At 39.6% G+C, this 26,072-nt stretch overlaps 1 protein-coding gene across 1 annotated transcript in view; it reads left to right on the forward strand.

Moving 5' to 3' along the window:
* Positions 1-21,337, forward strand: part of ZNF536 (zinc finger protein 536) — a 193,733-nt gene extending 172,396 nt beyond the window's left edge. The window contains exon 4 of the mRNA XM_026059867.1: positions 21,102-21,337. Within this exon, the coding sequence (XP_025915652.1) occupies positions 21,102-21,337 (236 nt within the window). The remainder of the gene's footprint in view (positions 1-21,101) is intronic.
* Positions 21,338-26,072: the final 4,735 nt, after the last annotated feature.

Genomic DNA, 26,072 nt, shown 5'->3' on the forward strand with positions numbered 1-26,072 from the left:
TGGAGACCGGCGTTGCCGCCGGCGGCGCCGCGCAGCGCCCGGGGCCCCGCCGCCTGCCGACGGGACCGCGGCCGTGTCTCTCTCCGTCTGTCTGTCCATCTATCTATCTGTCTATTTATTTGGGGTCCAAGCGGTGTGCGAATGGGCAACAGGCCCCCGTGAACCTGCGTTTTAGTGAGGCGTTTCGTAGTCCTTTGGCGGGAGGTCCGGCCGCGCGGCTGCCGGGCGCTCCTCGCTTGCTGCGTCGTGAGGCGCCGCTCGTAACCGTGCTTTTCTCTCTGTCTCTTTTCATTTTAACGATATTTTCTACTTCACGTGTGAAATTATTAACGCTGCTTTCAGGTATTAATGTTCCTTTGCCACCCGGTTAAAAACTAGGTGGGTAATAAAAAGGTAAACCTTAGTTTATGGTGTTGGCGTATGTTGAATGGCAGGTTTCACGTTTCCCCTAGCAAAGCAAATGTGCGAATCCTAATCTTCATCTGTTAATACCCAGATCTTTTAGTATAGCACTAATTGAACTATTTTTTTCCAAGGGTTTCAAAATTTAGTGTGAAGCTCCAGTCTTGCATTGTTTCTTCAAGTAAAATTCTAATACTTGTAGTTTCTAGAACTGTATTTAAGCAAAAACAGCTGAATCAAACCTATCTTAATTGCAGAATCTAAGTTTTTTTTTTCCTTTTCTTTTCTTATCTGTTAGTTTGCTTTCTAGTTCATAAATATACATAGTTTGATCCTGATAGCTATTTGGAATACAGAAGTGGTATTGGCAGATATAATACATATTTGTTTCACTGGGTTCAAGATAAAGGAGATTTTTTCAGGGCACTTATGCATACATACAAGGGCAGAAAAAGTGTTCATAATTGTGTACCTCATTTACCCAAAGAGTATGATTGTATGTGCAAATTAATTGTATGCACATGCTAAATTAGATATTTGTGTGTGCAATTACTTAATTTGCATGTACAGATTAAGTTAGCCCAATTAATCACTATGATAGTCCAATTTTACACAATTGTGAATCCACTGATTGCAGTAGAGTTGTATTGCCACAAATGCTGAAATAACCTTACAGGGCCCAACGTGTGCACAAGTCAAGCACACACTTTTACAAAAAATTGCTGACAAAAAGCATTTTATATTGTGTCTATTATCACTTTTTAGGATGTTTTATTTGTGAAAACCAGTTATACCTATACAATATTTGAACAATGGTTATTAAGACACCTACATTAGAACAATGCTTCTCACATCTGGAGCTTTTGTTTGGGCTAATTAGGGTGCTGATCATGGATTCAACCTGTCTTAAATCTCAGAGGTGTGAAATAAGCAGATTAAGGACATTTGTTCATCATTAGGATTCCTAAATGGAAATCTGGGAAATGCTTCTTAGAATATTTATAGTCTTGTACCAACAAGGCTGTACGTTGTGCACATGATATCTGTGAGATGAATATTGCGTATATTGTACAGTAGCAGCCAAGTGTGGTTCTTCCCATGTTTTCCTTTCAAACCAGGTGTATTGTGTGTATTCTCTGTACAAAAGTAAGGCTGAAAGACATCAAAATTAAAAAGCTGCTTCATAAAAGGTACCGTATGTCACTTCTTTGGGGACAAGGCTGTTTGTCAACCACATGGTGCCCCATGTAGCCCTATGGACATATGTTGTGATATATATCCCTGCCTTCTTTTTGCAGCAAGCTGCCAACTGGAAACAGTCAGATTCCCCAGTGCTGCTTATATCCAAGGCTCAAGGCTTCAAGGTAGCAATTACTGATGCAAGAATTTGAAAGTATATTTAGCCAAATTCTTGCTACTGATTATTTCTGTCTGTCTTTATCTATTATTTTATTTAACATATGTGACCAAAATCCAGAACTCCCCCCCTAAACATCTCTGATAATGAGGGGCACTTGCTGAACCTTAATGCTCTTAACACTTATTGCTATAGGCAATTCGGCCATCGGGAACTAGTGTTTTGGTGTGACTGGTGTGCTTTTTGCTTCTACCATACGTAGCATAGTTCCTTTCTGATGAGCATACAGTGTCTTTTTTTTCTAGTACACTTATTGTGCTGACAGTCCTAGAGCCAGTAAAAGTATATGGGAAGTTTCTACATGAAGTTTGGTGAACCCTAGTGGGTTAGTATTTATGATGCTTCAGATGTTAGCTGGGCTCAGATTGCCTGTGTGTTTCTTAGTGCTCACTCGTACATGTGGGAGCTAGTGCAGTATTTGACTTTTTGCTGCCTTGCTCCTGTTCCTCGTTAGCAGGTTGTGCTGCGCAGCAGCAGAGCAGACGGGCCTGTAAACCTGCTCCTGCCATGGCCTAAACTGTTGCCACCCCAACATGTGGAGCGCGCCACCTTTGCACCGTGGCCGCTCCTTGGCACGCGAAGAGAGTGGAGTTTTCCCGATYGCCCGCACTGACCGCGGCGGCATGAGTGGCAGCACAGGCCACTGTTGCTATGCAGCTGAGCTGGAGCAGCAGGGTTCATATTCTGCCTATTAGATTGCTAAACCAAGCAGTTCGTTCCTTTGGATAAAATTGCAAGAGGAGGAAGGCAGGCAAAATTGGAGAGCACGTGTGACCTGTATAGTACATGTGTTTAAAAGAAAAAAAAAAAGAGTTGTTTTTCACCTGATTTTGTTCGTTTTTTTCATGGGTGGGAAATGTAGAGCTACATTGTGTGACTTTCTTTCTCCAGGAAGATGGAGGGGGAAGGGGGCAGGAAAGGAAGTTACACTTAAAGCATGAAGAAGCAATATTTCTTCCAAAATATGATTTTTAATATGTCAACATTTAAATGTGAATTGTTCTGATCAAATATTTACTGCTATCGGGAGCTGTGTAGAACATTAATCTTAATTTGTTTTTCTTTTTCTCAAAAGCAATGACTCCAACATAGCTAGGAGATCTGTATCTTTAAAAATAAATAATGTAGCAGAACAGCATATTCTTTGGTATAGAAATGCTAGCCTGTGGCATCTTCTGCAACGACAAAGCCGTCTCAAGCGAACTTTTTTCCCTTTTTTTTTAATAATTCCCTAAATCAATGAGGAATCTTTAAAAGTTCCCCTTCATTTTACTCTTGCACTTCTCTCAGCTCTAGCTCTTACTCACCCTGGCTCATTTTCCACCTCATATTACATGTTTGTATAAATCTGTGCATATAATTTCAAGAGTGTAGGCTGCAGCCTGCTAATTCTATGTGCAAATACAAAGAGAGTTTTTTATTTTTTGGTTAGCCTAGGGTATTCTTTTTTCCTGAAGGTGGCAGTGAAAGAAAAAAAATAAGTCCCTTTGAAGATTTAGGAATTTTATTACAAAACAGATGGACAAGTACTGTATTTTACCCATTTCCCCTTGTGCCCATGAGCGCTGACAATGAAAACTACAGCTCCTATAAAGTGCTGATCAAATTGCGAAAAGGTGGCCTTTCCCAGCAGCCTGGCACTATCCAGTATTATCCTAGCTTATAAATAAACGGATGGGCTGAGCCACTTCGGTTTTTTTTTTGTTTTTTTTTCCCCCCCCCTCTTAGTCCTTACCAAGATAATTGAGGATCATAATGGTGGGAAAGGACTGCAGTCATCATTCGCTGCCTGTCAGGTATCAGTACTCATCTTCATGTCATCCGTCACCATTGAACCACTCTGTCATCTTTCCTCAGCCTTCAGCGCCGCTCCTTCTCATCGTGTTCATTATCTCCGGCTCAGCCCGGCCCCCTCCCCCAGCCCCGTAAATGCATCTTTGTGCGACTCGCAGGCTTCTGATTATGAATCGATGATCATGTGGTGTAAGAGAGATAGATGGCTTTTAGTTCCATCTTGTCTTCTCTAATTGTAAAATATTAGTTACATTAGACTGTGTCTTTTGATTAATGGAACTTATTTGGAGTGGCCTCTCCCAGCCCTCCCCCTTCCAAAGTCCTCCACTGACTTTTGAGAATTGAGTGATTTCACTTAAAGCAGACAAATAGGCCCTTCAGCAAGGAGATAGCTAAGCTCTAATATTGTGGGCAAAGCAAGCTCACAGAGACAGTTATATGTGTGTGTATGTGTTTTTAAAGAAAGGCTTCTACTCTGGCTAGACAAATACAGACCATTTATTAATGTACATACAGTAATGCTATTTTGCAAATCCAGCAATTCTCATAAAGCTGCAAAACAGGACATAAGGCTGACTGCCTTTTGAATTAAATTAATTTTAGATAGGAATTAAGAGCATCCTCACATTCACTTTGGGTGAAACAGGTCAGTCCAGAACTTTGATGTATTAATGCTAGCATAAAGTGTTATCTTAATACTCTCTTTTATACTTACAGGACATATCATCAACCAAATGTCTCTTCCTTGTACATCTGACACTGCGAGACATTTGTCCTTTAATACAGAATTTATCTTATTTGGCACTATTTACCTAAACATGGTCTGTTGATAAAGTCCTTGCTGTACAAATGGAAAGGCAGTTGACTAAATCCCTTATTATAAATAATCACTGTCTATCTTTCAGTGTAAATTCAAGGACATGTTCACTTTCAAGCTATCAGTTCAATTAGAAAAGGTCTATTCACTGTCGATGTCTATATCTCATGGAAATAGGAAAGCACAGTTAATAAACAAATCAAACTATTTTAAAAATAGCACTGTGGATTATGAATTCTACAGCCCRTGCTGATGGTGATGCTGTCAGGACATGTGCTATATAAAAATATATGCAAACAGTTTTATCTAAATTTTTTATGCTACCTTCAGGATTTAAAGCTGACCTTTGTGTCTCTTTTTCTTTTTTTTTTTTTCCTTATTTTCAGCAGTCAAATCTTTAACATTATTTCAGAAGATACTGCCTATAATGTATCTTCCATATATTACAATTTAAAGAATAAGTTTGTACATGTATAAAATACTAGTTAAGCTTTATTCAATTTACTACTATATATTAAATAGGAAAATTTTTGGGGGGTTGTGAACAACTGTGCATAGGCTGTAGATTAATGATGGATTGCTGCCCACAGAACAGTGAAGTGTGAGTGAAGACTACGAGTCCTAAGACTGTCCTTAGTTTTGCTGGTTTTACCATGACTGCAAGAGCAGTTCCTTGTTTCCAAAAGGCTCTTGCTGTGGTGGTAGTCATGTGATTATGGAATAATTTCTCTCCTTTCATTTTAAAAGGAAGTAACTTTTTAGCCTTTAGAGTTATGGAAAATGCTTGAAAGCAGGAACCCAGGAAGCTGGAAAAAGTCCAGAAAGAAACCCAGAATATCTTTCTTTTTTTTTTTTTTTTTTAATCTCATGATATTAATCACATTTTATGGAATTTAAAGTAGTTGTTTTCAGTGGCCTGAGTCTTGATGTCCAAATGCTTTAGATTGGAAAGGTTCTCTATCCAAGGTTAAACTCTGTTCTCATTTATTCCCATGCAACGCCATTGATATGTTTGTCTGAGATCAGAATTTGGCTCCTGATGCATATTTCCACACAGTATTTACCACCCTGGAAGGAGAGATTATGTTTAATGGCAGAATTTCAGTTGACTTCTCAATATGTATTGAGCTGACCTTTAAGTTAAAACACAGTTTAATTTTTTTTTAGTTGTCTGTTTGAGTATGTTTATAGGCCTCTTTGTTCTGATTAGTAATACAGTAGATAGAGAAAAGTTACCTAGGTCAAATCATTTGTTGAAATCAGTGGAATTGCATGGCTTCTAGAGAAGGCAAATATTTTGGCCCCCGCTAATGACTGTACGCATTAGTTTTGTTACAAAATGAATTTGGTCTATACACATAGATACCCAAGTGGGTATCAATTTCCTTGAAAGCCCAGATCCTGACATTGAAACCTTGATCCACCAGCCTGCTGCCTGGGAGAGGAACCATTGAGTCTCAAGTGAGCTTTACTGACTTCCATCATCTTCCAGAGAAAAGGCTTCCTTATATGAAATCAATGTTTCACGGTATTACTAGATGATAGGAACATTTTCTCCTTCTTGCTGCCCATTTATGTGACATGGTATGTTTGACTTAATTTCTACGTAGATAGATATGGATCACTTTTACTCTGAACTGTTAAAAAAAAATCCCCAAACACCATAAATGGAAAAATTTGTGACCTAGTAACTATGGAAACTTCAAAATCTTGGACTTTTACAATTTTATTTAAAATCGGATCCTCAGTAATGCCTGAAGTTTTTTTTTTTTTTTTTTTTTTTTTTTTAGTATATGGTCAGACAAGTAAGCTGAACTGTAGAGACCTAGCAAAATAATTTTTTTTTGCAGGTGGAAATCTGACTTAACTCCGCAGGACCCTTGTGAAGGAAAAGTTGAGCAGGGAAACTAGCCTTCTAACCTGAACTATACCTGATTTCAAATGCTTCTTACTTCTAGGAGCATTGTATTGATTTCAGATTGACTGTAGGAAATTCGTAATGCAGAGAAAAATACATATATTTGGCCCAGATCCTGGGCTGTGCTGTAGGAGGATGATGTTAATCTAAAGGTGCTTGCCTGGTACTGGTGACTCCTCCTGGCCCTTGCTGCGGTGAGATGACCCAAGGGAAGCTTGGGGTCCACCCTCCAGAAGCCAGCTTCTCATGTCTAGCTCCAAGAGCTTTGTGGGAGGGTTTTAGGCAGCAGCATGATGCTAGCAGTGGTGTTTTGTCTGCACGTGATTGGTGCAATAACCTGCTGGGCTCCCCAGGACCAGCAGTGACACGCTCCCAACTAGGAGCCAGCGAGGCTCCTGCTGGCTGGGCGAGCTGCAGGCCCTGGGCCAGGGTGGCCAGGGTGGCCGAGCTGCCCCGTGGACAGGGCAGAGGTGGTGGCCAGGCCTGGGACCTCCCGCTGCTGTCCTGGCTACCGGCTTCCCCGAGACGCAGCTCCTGCCCCAGGCAGGGCCAGATGCCCCTCTGGCACGAGGCATTAACAGCACGTGAAAGCGAACGCAGAAATAAGTGCAAAAGGAACATGGGTGCAGGAGGGAGCAATGCAATGTGCCAGCTCTTAGCCCCAAGCAAATTTTCATGTCTCTTATGAATCTTTGTAAATAAGGGTTAGGCTGCAAGGCCTCGGTTCAGCAGGCAACTGAAACTCGTGTGTTGAGTAAGCATGTGTGTACACCCACACAAGTCTGCGGGATGACCTACAGTCTTTATATTATGCATAAGCTTAAGCAATTTGCTGAATCAGGGCCTAAATACTGAAATATTCTTTAATAGCGCTGGCTCCACAATGAAACTCTAGAAGGCACATTTTCATTGCAGTGTCTCTCCATAAGACTCATCAATGATAATGGAGTTACATTAGGCACATCTAAAGTTAATTATACAGTTACCTCCCTCTTGGCCCAGTGTTTGTCAAAGAGAACATGATAAAAAAAAATCCTCTGTCTTCTAACATCTATTTTTATTTTTCTTTGAATTTTGATCTGACATCTAGATGGTAGAGTAAAGGGCACATTAAGAAGACCTTACTTAGATAGGTCTGGATGTTTGTTAGCTGAGAGCCGGCTTGGGAAATGTTGTGTTAAGGAAACCTGCAGAAAAACCTATAGAAAGCAAAGCACAAAAAATATTTAGGGAAGTTTGTTAATAACTGGTAGCAAAGCTCTTCCTCTGTTAAATGAAGTGGGTGTCTTTCAGGGGATGCTGATTCATTTCAGAATATGGGCTCAGAGGTCTGCTTAGAGTGAAAAAAAAATGCTAGTGTTCACCAAAAACTCAGCAATGTATAATGTTGAGCGAAACGCTAGATGTAGAAATTCTGTAATTCTGTGCATATTCAAAATCCAAATGGTGAATTGATTTTATTTTTTATTTTTTAACATGATTGCACAGTTAGGTACAGTGAACCAAAATCCTCTGTCCCAAATGCAGGTGTCTGAATCTGAATATCTTGATTATCTCCACGTTCCTGAAGGATGCCAGGTTTTGTCTAGGAATCTAATACCTTTGACATACTCCAGTTTACAATATCTAAAGTGTGCTCAGTGGGTAATGCATTTTTGCATGCAAGATCTCTGTGCTTCTTCAGTATGACAGCTAAGAAAAATGTCATTTTGATTTTTAATTGGGGCAGGATACTGTGTTGTCTCCCCCCCAAGTCTGATTTGTTGTTGGGAATTTGTTCCACAAGAGTCCAGTCAGAAACCTTCAAGTACTTAATAAAGTCAGCTTCTTTTCCCGGAGTTCATGCGTGCTTCTGTTGAAGCCAATGGGAGCTGCGCGTGAATACTGAGGGCAGAATTTTGCCCTTAGGACTAAATTTCCCAACTGACTATTCTTTTAGACTGTCTTTTGATTAACAATCTGTTTGCAGCAGGCTAGGGCCAGAGAGGCAGTGTATACCCCACTGTTCAAATCTGTGGCAAAATATTCTATCGAGATCTACTTAATAAAAATCAACTTGCTCCAATAGTCATTGAGAAATACCTCAACTGTTAGCAATCAATCGAAGGCTGAGTTTGAAAAAAATACAAAAGGACATCAAAGAGGCTCTCATTCCCAGTCTATTGCTCTATTTAAGGGTCCTATAATTCGGTGAGGTTGTGTGCTAAATAATTTGTAAGCCTTCAGAACATCCAGGTTATTGTTTGTGGACAGATGGTGCATCACATTTTATTGCTTATTCCTTCTGTGGTTTCTCATATGCAGGACTGATGTGCACTCTGAAGTCTTTGTTTCCTTGCTAAAATCTCTAATCTAAAACAGGCAATCAAGCACACAGACAGTGCTTCGGAAAGCATAATCATAGTTTTAAAAGGGGGGGAAAAACATTTCAACTGCAGTTAGGAAGCAGATGTGTTCGCTAAAAATGCAAAAGGTTATCAGAAGTATTAAAATAGGGAATTATATATAGAATTAGGAAGCATCGAAGAGAGCGTGTATTTTATTTGAATAATGCGGAGTAGGTGTGCCTTTTCCTGGAATACCTGCTTTGTATCTCGCTCTCTGTGGAGCCGGTGCAAGGAAAGCCTTAGGAGACGGGCTTTTGCGTTCACCTTTCCCCCCGAGATTGGCAGTCTTTGTCTTTTCCAGGCAAGTAGCAGCCTTGTTGTGCTCCTGGAACCGCGGCTGCCCTGAAGAGTTAAATCATGTTGATATACAGGAAGGAAATGAAATAGACTAACTCTACTCTTTTCTTCCTACGGATTTTTCTTTTTATTCTGAAGATAGAATTACTGTTTGTAAGCATCTGAAAGTCATTAGTGGCTCTGCAGTCTGTCAGGTGCCGACGCAAAAAACTGCTGAAACTGAACGGGTTCCTGTGCAGAGTGCTGGGAATTTGTCATGTGCTGATGAGCAGTTATAATAATATATGAGCAAATCACAAGCATTCTGCAAATTAATCAAATTTTTTTTCCCTTCTCCCTTGTCTCTGGGAGAGTGGCTTTGCCGGCAGACGTAGGTGAAGCAGTTTTACTCACAGATGGTAGCTCTGGCATCAGATGGAATTTATATAACAGTAATTCTGATTTCCTGCCAAAGTAGCACTGAAAACACCAGGGAGATTGTACAAGACAAGTCATGTGGTTTTGCTGAGGTTGTTGTGGGAAGTTTAAGGGGGGAAATCTCAAATTTTCCTCTTTGCATTTATTGTTTTAGCCTGAAGGGCCAGAAATTGTACGCCATTCTGCCATAGGCGAAATCTAACACATCTTTTTTTATGAATTGCGCTGAAAGAGTGCTTCACAGCTGTTGAAACTGCTGGCAGGGGGAGAGCCACATGACTCCTTATCCTTTCTCTTTCCTTACAAGGATTAAAGGAGGGAGGGTTCAAAAGGTTGTTGCACTACATGTTAAAGTGAGGCAGGGTCTCCCTTTCCAGGAAGCAATGCCATGTTCACTTACTTTATACTCCCTCCGGTATAACAAAATAAGAGAAGGGGGATTTCTTTCAAGTGCTTCGATAAACATACAGGCAAAGACTCTTCTTCCTAATTAAAAACTGTTTTTTTGAATGAGGCTAGTCAAGTAGATTAATATTATTAGTTGTGTCCCCACTGACATTTCCAGTTTGATCAGTAAAAAGCAGAAATGCGTTCACGTTTTTTCTTCTTTTTTATCCATTAAGAGTAAGTGCATGATGCACTTGTTATACAGTCATGTGTGTGAATTTGACGATGGGTCTAATCCTGATCTTGTTCAGACCAGTGTAAATCAGTTAAAATCATGGTCTTGCAAAAAGAATGTGAGAATAGACTCGGGCCCTATGACTTTTGAATAATATTGTGTTTTTAAAAATAAAAGCAGTCTTCACTAGAAAAATATTATGATATTTTTATATAGCAGTGTATTGAGTAATGCATGGGGCACAGCAAGAATGCTGTGACAGTAAAAGAAAAAAATAGAGGAGAGCAGAATGGGAGAACTTTCAGGGAATGTTTTTAATAAAGAGGTGAAATCTTTCTGCAGTAGGAAAAATGATAAAAAGATGGCGTATCAGCTACATTATGCAACAAAGTAATGCTGCTGTGTTTTTATAATGTAAGGCACTGCCCATTTGTTTTGGTTTACGTGACTGCAGTGAAATAAGTGGATTAGACTGAAACTTTAGCATGCTTCATTGCAGCTGGTTGCAGACATCTGTCATTCCTCAGCCATACATTCTGGATCATGCCAAGAAGAAAAAGCAAAGTCTGACACCTTTCATTTTAGAGAGCCTTTTATAGAAAAGAAAAAGAGAAGGGGAGAAAGCATTTCCTTTGTGACTTAATAAAAAAGACACTTTTTCTGTGACAACATCAACAGTACTTTCCAGAGGGAAGGGTCCTGAAAAGTTAATGCTCAATTTATTCTTTGCAGCCTTTTAATTTTTACTGTTCAAACTACTGATTTGTTGAATGAGGTATGATAAAAATATATATTCTTTGTGTGAGTGCATGTATTATGGATAAAGATGCCTTAAATGTATGCCCACCTACATATGAAACACACCTAGTGAGCTATAGGTTACTCTGAGTGCTCCCTCCGAATGCACTCAGATTATTAATTCAGCGCAGGGATGGAATATAATGCCATAACATTGCTGATAATGACTTGTTCTCCAAACTACATTCACAAAATCCCATAAGCAGATAATAGTAATGTTTCAGTGGAATGATGAGTGGGGTTGTGAGCTACCCACGGACAATTTGAAATATTAGCTATTAGTGAGCTGGATATTTATTTACTTAGTGTTTTGTTTTTCCTCAGTCTCTTTACTAACATGTCATTGTGGATAGAGCATCACCAATTACATGACAAGTTATAATGTGACAAAATACCATCTAAATTACCCAAGTTATATAACAAAGCAACAACTAAAATTAAAGGAGAACATTCTTGTCTTAAGTGACATCATACATGCAGAAGACAATTATTCTAGTTTAGGGTCCCACTTCAGCAAACGTTATAGCATGTGCATAATTCCACCTCTTCAAATTTAGGTGTTTTGTGGAACATGGGACTAATGGAGAGATTCCCAGACTTCACCTTGATATGTGTACAGCAGTGGTTCTTCACATGGTGTAAACTGCATGGCTGTCCTGTTTTAAACCAGCTGAGGATATGATACATTGAAATATGGGCAGAAAAATTTTAGAAAGCTGAGGATGGGATTTTTTTAATTCCATTCCACCAAGTAAAATAAACAAGGTCAAAACAGTTGCCCGAAGAGAAAGAGAAAATGCTATTGTATTTATGAATTGCTAGGCAGAATAAAGGATATGTGGTAGTGAAACGTAATCACTGACAAGGTCTTTCCTGTTAGCAACTCTAAATTCCCCTGATCACTAAATGATCTTGATTTACTAAAATCCCAGTGCCACCAGTACAGCATTTATTCTGGGAAATCATAGGTACTTTAAATTCAAATAGTGCTTCATACTAGAATTTCAAAATGCTCCCTGAAATAATAAATATTTACTGAGATAATTAAAAAAAAAAGACAGAACAGGAGATGGAAAACTTGTGAATGGCCTAGTAAGAAAACTGAGATATTTTGCTCAAGGGGGTTAGTATGTGAATGTACTATTATTGATGTGATTAAAACAAGTAAAGGAGTGAATAGACATAACAATTAATTGTAATATGTAATTAAAGACAAAGGTGGGACTGGAATACACTCTCTAAACATGTAATTTTGATAATTAGAAGAACTCAGGGTTGATAATTTAATATTAAAGAACAGCCTGCTGCTTACCTGTAAAATACATTTCCATAGCTGCAGTCTACTTAAGGTCCACAAGGCGTCTTTCAGGAAGAGGAGGCTGCATTAGAAAGCCGTAATCCACTTATTCCCCTGGACTTGGGTGCTCTTTCTCTTCTTGCAGGGAGCAGCCTAACCTGCAGGTCTTTAGGGATCCGCCGGCTCTTCCTTCCGCACTTTGCTGAGAACAAGAATTAGTGTGAGGGTGGTGAGCCTGCCTAGAGATTAATGTTCATGTTTTTGGCACAGCCATCATGGGTTCAGGATTATGGAGGAGGTTATGACTGAAGAATTTATAAATTGCCATAACCGTTGCCATTATAAATTTAGTCAGAGATGGCCTACTCTTTAGAACAGGTACCCACTGCCCTTGATAAGAACTCTGTCCTCTACTTATGTGTATAAACCAAAGTAAATAAATATGAAAAATTAAATGTAATTAAATTTACCAAAGCATGGGACAATGATAGTCTGACATTTCAAGCTCAATCAATGACAGCATTCCCACTAACTTCGTTTGGAGCGCGCTGAGGCACTGGGCTCGTAACTCATGTTGTCATGTCAAAAAACAAAATGGTGTGCTAGCATACAGAGGTGTTACGCAGCACCGGCTGGCCGCAGGATCTGGAAGCAATTTAAAACGTACAACTCATTAAAAAGCTAAGTCTTGAGCTGTTTTTAGGAGAATTTTTGGTATAGAATGTTCACATCATGTTTAATACTTATTTAAAAGAACCTTTTCAACTACTCTGTTGGAGCTATTCCTTTTTTCAGTAAAAGATCCGTTTCCCTTCTAAATCAAAAGYTCCTGTGTGAAAAGCTTACCCTTCTGAAAAAGAAGCAGATTCTGTGCAAAGTGTCCAGAGCTGAATAATCCTGTTATTTTATCAATAATCAAAGTGATCTTTTCAAGAGATGTGAAATGTTTGTTTTCCCAGAAATTGCAAGTCTACATTATACCACAGGCAACTCAGCTAGCTATTTCCTAATTTTCTTATATTTAGTGTGCTGTATATGGCTAACAAGTTCCTCAGTCTGCTTCCAGCTAATAATAATAATTTCCATGTTCTATATGAGAGAGGTAACAGAAATGTTAACTTAATGAGGCTTTCCACAATTTGGTGACTGGTTTGACTAATAAGTTAAAAGCATAGGTATGAAGGAAAGTTATTATCTTTTCCTCTTATTTTTAAAAGAAGTTTAATGTGTGATAATCAGTGAGCCTGATCTTCTGAGACAGGAACTGAACTGCTTCTTTAAATGCAGTTTTTACTTTTGGGGGAGAATGCATCAGATATATGTGATCTATTAATAATATGTATTAAAGATAAAATTTAGCATTAACTTTTGCATTTCCCTGTCATCACTACACCCCTTAGTGTATTCATTAGCAAGCTGAAATACTTATTCAGAAACACCAAGTTCTGTATAATACACTGTATCAAGAACATACTCCACCTTCGATTACATTTCAAGAAAGGCTCATGGGCATCTGAGTGTTTAATTTGATCCAGTGAATGGAGGTTTTTTTCTTTTTTTTAAGTAAAAATCCTTGTAACAAATTAGTTACAGATTAGGTCTTTTTATTCTCTTCCTCCTGTGCAGCCAATGATGGTGCAGTCATGTAACAACCTGATCCTGCACGTGCTTATGGGAACCGAGTGTGCCAGGGTCTTTGATCCAGCTCAGCAAAACACGACACGACGAATGAGGTGAAATGGGGTGACCTTCAGTGTCCCCCGAAACGGTGGTGTCCCAGGGTGTGGTGCCCAACGCTCCCTTGCTCTCCTTGGGTATTCTCTGTGGATCACTAACCTGGCACCAGGGCTGTTAGGGACTTGACATGTGGATAAATCCTACTAGTTTTAGGGCAATTTTTCAAAAAATCCTTAATGCTTATATTTAAAATTAAGCTGGTGGCTGTGTTTTGCCATGAGCTGGGTCTTAAACCCAACCTTATCTTTCCCTAATTAAGATCTCTTCTGTAGTCAGCAGAGGGGGAAAGGCTTCTCCAGATGGCAATTCAATGCTTTCAGACCTGAACTGCCCTCTGGAAGTGCCTGCCTCTCTTCACTAGAGGTAAATTAGGTAACTAGATTTCTAAGGTAGAAGCCTAGGTAACACGGGATGAGTCCTGGTTTGGTGCCTCTTACGATGAACAACTCCTCCAATTACTTTTAGGAACATTTGCAGGATTGTGCCTGTGGTAATGAAGGAATCCACATGAACGGTGTCCGGGGACTGCTGTAGCTTTAGTGTCCCATGGGAAACACGGAAGCCCAGGCTTCAGCCTTGGCAGGTGAAAATGTTCCCATGCCTCCCTAAATGCACATATTTATCCTTTTTTATATACACATCTACATTAAATCACTTGAGATCTTGGACAAGCCATTTAGCTTTTACAGTTTTTCCTGGTCAACATGAAATAGAGAGTTTTTTCTAATTTAATTTCCTTTTTCATAATCCAATAAGCATATAAACTTCACAGACTATTGTAATTTTCCCAGAAGACCATCCTGGTTGGTCCTGGACCTGTGTGTAAATAAATGTATATTTTTCAATTGTTTTATAAAAACTTTTATTACATATATGAACCTGATTGGACCAACTTTAATCTGTCTGGTATTTTGGGAGTTTCGTAAAATGCGTATTGTGAGACCAATAAAATGGAATGGCTCAGTCAAGGCCATTATTGTCTATTGGACAAATATAWTTATTCAGCATTTTCCCATCCATACTGTTATGCTTCTGATCAGAGTGGCTGCTTTAGAGCCATTCTGGTCTCCTGGGTAATACATACAGTATTTGAGATGTTTGCTGTAAATGTATTTATGAAAATTTGTACGTAAAAAAGGAAATCACACTAGCCAAGTTTTAAATGAAAATAGTTCTCCCTTTGCAAATGCTTGTTATTATGTTGTAACAGTGTTACTTTAAAATGGCAGCATTCCCCAAGATCCCTAGGACTCTGAGACCCTGAACTGGGGAAGCCAGGGACTGAGGCTGATAGTCACAGCTAGAGAACGGGAGTCATTCTGAAAATCATTTTTCTTATGTAGAAAGCGCATGGCCATCGTTGCCTGTTATTACTTCTGAGATAACATACCCTTCATCTGTTTAAAGATGATTCCACCTCAAATATGAGTTTGCACAGGAAAAAAGATTTAGAGCAGCTCCTCTTAGGGAGCTGGAGACTTGCTGAAGGTTTAAATTCAGCCTGCTGACTTTGCACTGAAGCAGATGTGCGATTACATGGACCGTTCCACCAGCGATGTTGTGGGACTGAAAATCTCTATCCGAGAGGCAGTAACAATCCATCCTGAGCCACTGCAGCTGGTTTTTTGAGGGGTGTCTGATCATGGCCTGCGCTGGTCCGGGTCATCTGGGACTACTGCAGTAGCCCAGAGACTCAAGTCCAGATCTCAAGAGCATCCAACATCTGACCCAGATGAGCCATCTGAACTTAAGAAACTTACCTCCAAGGAAGTCAGACCTTTGAGGCTTTTCAAATCTTTCTTAGTAAGGAAGTCATTTATTTGTTTTAAAGAGATAATGGCTGTTATTTCCAATTTTCACCAAAAGGATGTTCTTAAACTAGGCAAAGAAAACTTAAATGAGTTTGCTGTATTGCACAGTAGTAAATGCTACAGCCATTGGCCATCCGGGGAGAAACAGTCTGTCAGCTAATCATGGCTATTTTTGCATTTTAAGGGAACAAATGTCATACCTAAGAAACACATTTTATTCAGGACTTAATTATAATTTATAGTACATTGCACAGCATTTGTTTTCTATCCATCATTTTATTGCTCTTCTGCCTTTTCCCTAAATTTATGCATTAAACTGTGTGTGTGTGTGTCTGTATGCGTGTATCTGTGTGTATATATGTACACATATGCAATATAACAAAAAGTGGTGTAGTGGGGACAACAGACGGCTTGCGTGTGATGTATTATTGGCATTTTTCTTTCAAATTACCGTTTTCTTGCTGCTTTGGGAGAAAGCCATGATTTTGCTGTGATTAGTACACTTTTAACAATCTGGAATAAATTCCTGATCTTATTCATGTGACTAGTCCAATGCCCATTTTTACGTTTTAGTGCAAACCCCTACATATGTGCCTGTAATACCACAAAAATAAGATGTTTCTTTGTGGAAATTTTTATAGAATTTGGATGCTGATCAAATATTTTTTAGAAGTGGAGAATTAATGTGGCTTGACCATGTAAATGTTTTTTTTTAATGAAAAAGACTTTAGCATTCAGCATTCTTTCTCTCTCTCGTTTGTGTATTCCTTTGTGCTAATCTTAAATAATGGATCCATATCAAAGTTAATAAATTAGTAACTATTAGCAGTGTTTGGATTACAGTAAGTAACCCAGTGACACTATTTTGACATTGACTTTTTATGTGTTCCAATAATATAGTTTTTTATAAAGGTAAGACAAAGTAAAATAGATTTGGCAAATATTTAAATCCCTAGCAACTCACTTATGGGCTACGGCTTTGTTTAAATCCAAGGCCCCAGCTTTAAATATAGTTTCCTCTAAATGGTCATAAAACCCAGACTTTGAGATCTGTCTTTCTCAAAACCTGCCTTTTCAGACTCCATTCAGTTGATGCACCATGTTGGGCTGCATCAGTCATGCCATGTTATGAAACCTAACGCAATGTGACTGATGCAGGCTGACGTGATGTGTCACAAAGCAACATATCAGATCATAAATTTGAAAGAAAAGAAAACAAACTTTTTTTTTCTCAAAGCCTGAATTAACAAAGCAGCATATTTTTTTAAAAAGGTGGAGTACTTTAAAATGATGAGGGATTTTTTAAATATGGGCCATGCAGAAAGATACTCTGTCGTGAGCAGAACATACCCTGCATCCCAACTCTCTATTCTCTCCAGCATGCAGTCAAAATTAGAGACAGCCTGAGTCAGCTGAGCACTGCTGCTGTTTCTGAGGCTCGTCTGGAAAGGTGTCCATCACTTGCAGAGAGCTGGCTTCAGCAGGTGCTGGAGGTAACCCCCMTTCCTAGGGAAAGCCACATCTCCTAAAAACATTAGTGTTCCTGGAATCTAGCTTCCATCTTTGGCATTTTAGATTTTTTTTTTTAATTTCTGCAGCTCCGTTTCTTGTGAATCTCTTTGTCAGCCCAGAGGATTACAAAGTCTCTTTGCACACTGTGTCACATACCTCATAGTGCATTTCTTCCCAACAGGATTATTTCAGCTGCAAGCAATATATTGTCCTCTATCCTCACTTTTCGATCTGAGAAAGATGCACCATAATTTGCTCTCCTTTTTGGTCCACCTCTAGTCTAATGCTCCTTACTACAAATGCAATGCATTACACATTATCTCCTGAACTATCAGGAAGATTTCTTTTTTTAAAGGGCTTTCAAATAATTTTATTGGAAGATATATTGTAGGCAAAATATATGTGAACTATAGCTTGCTAAGAAAGAACCTACCAACCACCACTAGATAAAACATTATAAATTTATTGCCAACTTATCTGGGAAGGGTTATTTTAAGAGTCTGCTGCCCACAACAAGTTTTGAGCTATAATTAATGGATGGGATACCTAAGAGAAATGGGCATTTTCCTTCACCCCTTAGTTACAAGCAAATTGCAGATATTGTTATCTTTGCAATTGAGAATAATCTCTAGTTTTTGTACTACTTTTGCTGTAAACAATGTACCACTTGCTTTCCTCTGACCCTCACTCTGTATACATATTTATATATTATTCATACTGGATTAAAAATGAATGTGCTCTTTACCACAGTTGTACTGCATAGTGACAATACAAATTAACTTATTGTGTACTTACTTTTCACAAAGCAGTGATGTGAAATTTTGATGGCCTGAAAAAGTAAGTTGTGGGGGAGGCAATGCAGAACTGAATCCTTGTAGGTGCATTTTATATTGTCTGATTTATTAAAGTGCATTGAATTAATATGTGCCATTCTCTGTACGGAACTGCAGAGGTTTGAACGTGGTTCAGTGGTGGACAGAGTTTGTTTTTATTCATGCGTTTATTAAGGGTTGTTAACGCCATGCTTTGTAGATTCTTTGTTTAAAAATTGTTTTTTTCAGGAAGGAATTAGGATTGTCATTTAATGATAACTACTATGGGCAAAGCACTGAGAACAGCTCAGTGAGATCACACTCGGTGTAGGTGAGGCTGGTGATACAAAATGTTTCTGTGATGTTTGAGGGGGAAACTGGTGTTTGAGGGCTGGCAGGCCCAGAGCTAGGAGCTGAATGAGGAGGGTGGGACAGAGACCTGGTCTGAAAGCGCCTGGGAAGGGCGAGGTGGCCCAGGCATGAGAAGCAGGGGGAGATTTGGGGCAGAATTGCGAGTAGAGGGATGGTGATGTCCTCCTGGCGGTGGAGGTGGTGATACCTGCATGGGGCAGGGTGGGGAGTGCAGAAGAAGGTACGTCTCGGTGGATGTGAGAGAGGCAGGCTTTATCTTTTGGAGAGAAGGGGAGAAAACTGCAATTCATCACAGAGCAAGTCTCCTTCCTCTTCACCCAATATTTTGCCCGCTTTGTCCAAAGGCATTTTGGCACCTCCCCAGCCAGGATACACAATCGACCCCTGTATCTCAGCCTAGGCAGAGGAATTAGTTGGGAGGGAGAAAAAGGAGAAGGAAAGAAAGAATCCAGAATCCAGATGTAAATCCTAATGGCTTTTCTGAGATGAAATACTTATCAGTCTCTGACAAACCAAGGCAGGGAATGTATGATTTTATTGAATATTTTTTCTGAGATTTCAAATATTTTTAGATTTTGTGAAAAAAGGAAAAATCAGATTTTGTCTGTACCTCTTTCATACTCATAGAGTTTTGTGAGTGCTTTCAATTGTCAAAACCATTATATTCAAAATGTTTCAAATGTATTTATGGTTCTTTATTGATTTTAGGACTCATCGTAAGAGGCACTGGGCACACCCTCAATGTCTAGATTGACTACTTCCTCATATCTTTTATTTGAAAATTTTCTGTAAAAGCCAAATTTGATTTCTGTAACATTAACTATGTAAGCTTTTTCATTGCTATTGCAATGAAATTTTCCACTGAAATTTGACTTTTTAAAGATTAATAACATACAGACTTGATCTCTTTTTCCTTATTGAGTTGTTGAGGAAAATGCCTTTATTTATCCCAAGAGAGAGCTAGAAGATCAACCCGCGCTCCATCCTGAGATTCATCCAAAAACATTCGTGGTCATTGAAGTCAACTGGGGTGATGGCAATCTTCACCTTGTAAAAGCAAAGGATGGAGGGGACAGTACCATCTCCTCAGTGTTGATATGTGGGGATGTCCTGCACACAGAAACCTTTCCATCCTTGTTGAATGAAACCTGCCCGTAGTTGCGGGGCGTAGGGCTTGTGTGATTGTGTAGTTGTGTGCTGGACTCAGCACTTTGTTCCTCTCGGTAGCAACCAGAACGCTTCGGGGCACTCGGTCTTCAAGGGGTAGTTTTAATTTTACAGTAAAAATGGCAGGTTGTTTGAGCAACCTAAAGCGCTGATGCCAGTTCAGTTGAATTTGCTCTGCTGGGGACATCTTTCATGTTGATGTGCCCACCAACAGTGCTTGGTTAAAAGCAGCTGTTATTCAGGCTCGCCTCTCTCCTAGGAGACTTGCAGTAACATTCCCACTCCAGTGCGAGATGCATCGGAGCAGTGCACAGCCGGCTTCTGTTGGCTTAGATGTTAAATTCCCCCTTAAAATGGAAGTTAGACAGTGCCGGCCCCTTCCCGGGGGAGTGTAGTCCTCCTCCTCTGCTGCTCCAGCTTCTGCTTTGCGCCTGCTAGGTAGTACCACAACAGCAAAGGAAAAAGTGCTCTTCAAACGTGGAGATAGAGTATTGTTTTTCGCTTATCCTGGCTTTATGTAGATGGTCTGGCACATTTATTTATTCATTTATTTGAGCAAATTAAAGCAAGCTAAGCGCATTTGACCTCAGATGGTCTTGGTTTAAGTTAATTTGAGAGACAAAGCTCATAAAGTTCCAGTAAAACACATCAACAACTTCCCAGCATAGGTTGAAATGTGATTGCTGAAACATAACCTCAAAAACCAGATACAGCATGAAGATTCAAAGTTACAATAATCTGAAAAATATGGGAGAGAATATTGATAGATTTACTAAAAAGCGGTGTGTTTCATTCATGCCTTCCTTTTGCAGTCGGTTGCTATTTCATACACAAGTCCTGCATGTATCAGATTTTGTGCATTAACATTCCTTTTCTAATCTAGCTCGGACATTTTATTTTAAAGCTGGTGATAACCTCGGGCCCTAGTCCAGCAAACACTTATGTGCTTGCATATCTTTACTCACAGGAATAATCTCACTGGAGTAAATGTTTGCAGGTTTGAGGCCTTGGTTATCTCAATCCATTATTTCTTTCCATTAAAAAGTAATCTGTGTGATTAAAATAAAACATACAATTCTTTAGTCAGAAACCCACCCAAAGACAGAGTATGTTTATTAGACTGAGGGTCTGCACATTGTCATCCTTGAATTGCACTTCAATAAAAAAGATAATTAACAAATATAAAAGAAGGCTCTCTATTACATGCTTGCGCTTTATTTACAAGAGTTTAGTTTGGATCAGAGGGTGACTGATTTACGGTTGGGGATGGGGAGGGAAATGAAATAGCTATCCTTTTCCTGAAAAATCCAAAGCAGAGAGTTCTTCAAATGTAGTTTCTTTAAACAGGCAGCATGCAAATAGTATGAATTTCTTATTCTTGCTGAGCACATGCAGCGTTTCCTTACAACAGGAGGGATTTCTATTTGGGAAGCTTTTGTGTTTTCTTTAGACTTTGCAACGAGCTGCTTTGCAGTCAAAATGTAAATAGAAGAAAAACTAACCAGACTTTTGTCTGTCATACAGGTCACCGGCCTTTCCAGTGCAGATACTGCCCCTACAGTGCCTCTCAGAAGGGAAATCTGAAGACCCATGTTCTCTGTGTCCATCGCATGCCTTTTGACAACAGCCAGTATCCAGATCGCAGGTTCAAGCGCTCCAGAGTTGACTCCGAGGCTTCTGGGAATTTAGAGGAACCTGCAGCTGTCAAACCTGGGAGCTCGGCAGAGCTAACGGAGGAGGGCAGCAAGGCCCAAGAGTAATGCAGCTCAACGAATCAATCTCTATATTGCAATATTATTTTACACAGTTTTTAGATATGCATTTGGGTAAGAGTTTGCTAACTGCATTCCAAGCAAAAGAATTGCGCGCAAAATTCCCAGAAGTGTACAGGATGTTTAAAATATTTAAATATATAAATATGTATATGTGTGTATGTGCGCACACATATATATATTTACACACATACACACACACATACAGTCATATGCACATTATATGTATATATCTACATATACACACACACACAAAATACACACTTTATATATGTGTGTGTGTATGTTTAAGTATATATATTACACACACAAAATAAATTTCCAGCCCTGGAAAATGGCTGCTAAACTGTTACCTGGCAACAAGTACTTCCAAACAATGTAGGTGGGATAATAAAGTGATTTAAAAATGTCAGGAGGTCGTTAGTTATTTAAAAAGCAGGGCAATTTCAAACTTCAAAGTGGTCTTTGTCCAAAAATAATGCTCTTAACAGAAAAATGATACCGTCTAAACGATTTAGTGTTGCCTTGAAGATTGAGGGGCTGTGTTTTCATTGTTGAAAACACCTTTATAATATGACACCAGCTGCTGTCATTTGCCTAGCATAGTAATGAGATGTGTTGGTAGACTGCCATGGTGCCAGTCTGACTGGAGCTGTCATTGCAGAGAAAATCAATTCAAGTGGTGTTGCAACTGCAGTATCGGAGAAATCTTAGACGGCCCATAAGCTAGGGTCAGTACTGACCTGTATTGAAAAGTATTGTGAGATTACAGTTTCTTTTTTCTTTTTTTTTAAATATACAGCCAAATGAATCAATGGTTAGAAAAAATCTGCAGCCCAATGTGTGATTGCAGATTTGAAGTGTAATTCCATTTAAAAAAATCATCTTGCAGTATTGAGGGAAATGCTTTTATTCTTTTTTTTTCCTTGTTGATGAAGAAGTAGGTTGCTGTAAAAGTAGAAGTACAATATATACAAATATTGTTTAGTGAAACTAGTCAGCCTTATCTATAGAAGGTGCTGGTGAGAAGCAGAATTTTAATAAATAGAGGGTTGGTACTTTTTCTTTTCTGTTCTGTTCTTTTCTTTCCTTCCATGTTGTTTCCTTTTAAATTTTCTTTAAATTCTGTTTTTTACACTTGAATGAAGGATTCCCCAGTCATGGTTAATTTTCATGTGTTAGTTTTTATAAGTGTTACAGACATAGTGCAGAAGTTTCTTCTGGAGCAAGCTCTTATAAAGTAGCTTGACCTAAAATATGAAACCAAACTTCCTGCTCTTTGTCTCTAATGAAGAAAAGTGTTTTACCTGATATTTCTTTGTTTTTGTAAAACAAATGTGTTCTATATTTTTGCAGATTTTAGCTTTTTTACTGATTGGATGCTCCAAATTTATTAAGTTCTTTGCCACATAGGAAGCTTTTAAGAGACTATAATGAACCACATACTTTAAAAAAAAGTAAGCAAAATAGCTAAAGGTTTATTCTGAAATTCTCTGAATGGCATAAAAATTTAGCCTTTTAATGTACTTCCTTTGATAGAAGCTAAATTGGTGCTGTTTATTGTGATGGTAGAGAAGTATTAGCTTCTTCTAAAACAAAATCATCCAGACGTAAAAGAAAAAAAAAGTCAATATTTCTTTGCAGGCTGGGAGCACAGAGTAAAACCCCAGGGCCTTAAAACTTCAGCTCTGCCTAAAGCAGTTTACAAAAAATACTAAACTGCAATCAATGTAAATAAAATTCTTAGCGCTACCCTGAGACTGGAAAAAAAAATCTCAGGCTAATAAGGAATACGGTTTGCATATGCTGTCGGAAAGGATGTCATCCAACTGAAGTTTCAGTTTAAATGAGGTCACTGTGTAACTTGGACCCATCTGGCACAGAGCAAGCTGCTTTTCTTGTTTTTCTAGTATAGTTCTCACTGCCTTACTTAAATCGAGTTGATAAACTTAATGCAACTGTTTCTATGATCCTAGATAAAGGATTGAAATGTTATTGAAACTTTCTGACTGTAGTAAGCTTTAGGATTTTAACTGCACTACTGTGTTTGGTGACTGTGTCAGTCGCTTGCTTTTGTGTGTTTGCGCCGCCTTCAGTATCTTAGCAAAAAAAAAGAAAAAAAAGAAAAAAAAAGAAAAACACCCCCCCACATTCCATTTCTTGCACTTTTTGAGCTCTTTCAGTATTCTTTTGTGTCTTCTGAGCATTTTCAGATACGACAGGCAATAATTCTGTTTGTGACACTGGAAACATCTCCCGTTCTTTGTGATGTGTGTGTTGATTCCATTTGGTCGGGTGCTACTGTCCCTATTTTCCCCTCTGACATAGACCTTTTTTCCAGAACATTTGTAACTTGTAATACAAACAAGTGACAGCAGCAGTGATGCATTGTCAGTTTCTGAATATCATCATGCTTCTCATATCTAAACATGTCAAGTTTTTTCTCTGTAACTTCTGTAGTCTGTGATACTGGTCATAATACTGTCTACATTCCTACACAAAGAAAAATTTCTATCTTGGAGGAAATCTGAGATCAATAGAGTAGAGGATTTTGTTGCTATGCTTGTAACAATTAGAAAACTTTGTATTTAAAGTTTATTCTTGGTCATTATTTATTATTATAATACATCAGTTGACAGAACTTTATTCTGGTATAGAAGTATTAAAAGTTGTTTTTTCAGCAATGACTGTTTTCTTTCTGCTGTTAGAATAAAAATGTCTTTGAAGCAGTACAGTTTTATCCAGTGTTTTACGCAATAAAACCTCTACCTCTGAAAAAAAGTTTTCCTACTTGCTTATGTTTATTAGGAACAGTTAAAACATTATTTTCTGCAGCTTTGTCAGATTAAAAAAAAATTAATGTCAGTAAATTCACAGTTGTTAGGCAGTTACTGGAGTGTATTATGCTGGGTGTGTGTGCTCAGTCCACTTATTAATCTGAACAAATCTATATACAGTATATACATATATATATTATATATATTGTGCTTAATTAAAAGACTGTGGAAATCTGTTTTAGCATGTAGTAATAATTGTTTTATATACTACTACTTATGTACTATAGAAAAAGTCTTGGGGTCTATCAAGCTTTGATTTTAAAGTGTTTGAAGTGTGTATCATACACTATGATGTATAAAGTCATGTTTTCACATTAAAAAAAATTTGTTTGTATAGATCATATATTTGGCTTTAGAAAATTGTGAGGTTTGTTGTTATGGTGCATGTTAAGAAAGCTGCCCACACTTCAAAGAATTTTGCAAGTGCAGAAGCCCTCCTGTTCTGCCGGACGACCCTGAGTCTTCCTGCGCATGGTTGATTTGCGTAGCTGAAAGCAAAGAATGTGAAGGATCTTTGCACTTATTAGAAAAAGTAAAGACGGTTGACATCAAAAAAGATGCCCCAGATCTGGGATACCACAGCAAACAGGGGGAGGAGAGAGGAAGAAAGCCTTGCACAAAGGAGCCAGGAAGGAAAACACATTTAGAAAGGGAACTTTTAACAACTGGCTGAGTTAGCGATTGGTTAGTACCCCCCATGCTGATGTCGGGCTGCAGCGCAGATGCTCCGGCAGAGCAGGTGTGCGCAGGTCACCTGCACGTGTTAGGAAGTAAAGGGTTAGGGCATCCCGGAAGCGCAGTTATTCCGTGGCTGGAAATTGCAGCTCGGGGTTGATTTCCCGTTGTGCTGGGGGCAGCCCTGCGGCCGGCCCAGCCGCGGAAGTAGGGTAGAGCCACCAGTGTCGCAGGCACGTGCCGGCGGCTGGCTTCGCTTGCAAGGGGGAAAAATCAGTGCGTCTGTAGCACATCAGCTTCCCACCAAAACTGAAGAAGTTAGCGAACAGTCCTCATTTCTGCTTGAAGCCGAGGCCCGTCGCGGCCCCCCGGCGCCGCTCTGGGGCGCGGGACGGGCTGCGGGGCCGAGCGCCCCGGCGCCGAGCCGGGCTCCCCTCGCTGCCGGCGGCACGGGGGGCAGCACCGCCGGGGCGGCGGGGGGCCGCCAGCGGCTCGCCAGCCCCTGCCCGCGAGAGCCTGCTCACGGAGCGGCGGCCGCCGGGAAGCGCTTGCGGACACGGTGCCGGCGGGCCCTGGGAAGGCTGCAGAGCCCGCGGGGCCGCCCGGCGCCCGAAAGCTGCGCCCGGCTTTGAGACGGTGCTTCTGGCTGAAACTTTTATCAGGACTATAACCCCTCTGTCTGTTGTAATTTGGGAACTGAGTATTTCCCCTCTCTGTTTAACATCTGTATTGTAGCCGTATATTATAAAAATCTCACCTTGTGTATTGTAAGCATGATCCCAGTGAAATTATTCTTAAGTATTGTGTTTTTCATTTCTGGATATCGCGGCTTGGCAGGAGCTACCACAGTGGAAGGATGTTTCCGTGGGGAAGACGGCGGAGGGGGAGGAGGGAAGGTGAAACGGTGCCGTAGTGCAATATTAAAGCCGTAACCCAGCTGAGCGCCGATCGCGGGGACTGGGAAAGTTGTGCAGCTCCTCACCTGTTGGTGTTGCTAGCAGTGCTGTTTGGGGGGGGGGGGGGAGTTTGTTGTGTTGTGTTTTGTTTTGTTTTTAACCAAAAGGGTCTCAGTGAACAGGGAAATCGCAGGAAAAGAGGAAAAAGAAAATTTAAATGATCCCAGAGTGAACTGTTTTGCTGTTAATACAGAAATACAGAGCAAGACACATTTAATGGGCTCTATTTTTTATTATACTATGCTGAATAATTAA

This window comes from Apteryx rowi, unplaced genomic scaffold (genome assembly GCF_003343035.1).
Source record: "Apteryx rowi isolate R43461 unplaced genomic scaffold, aptRow1 scaffold_1, whole genome shotgun sequence".
NCBI lineage: Eukaryota > Metazoa > Chordata > Aves > Apterygiformes > Apterygidae > Apteryx > Apteryx rowi.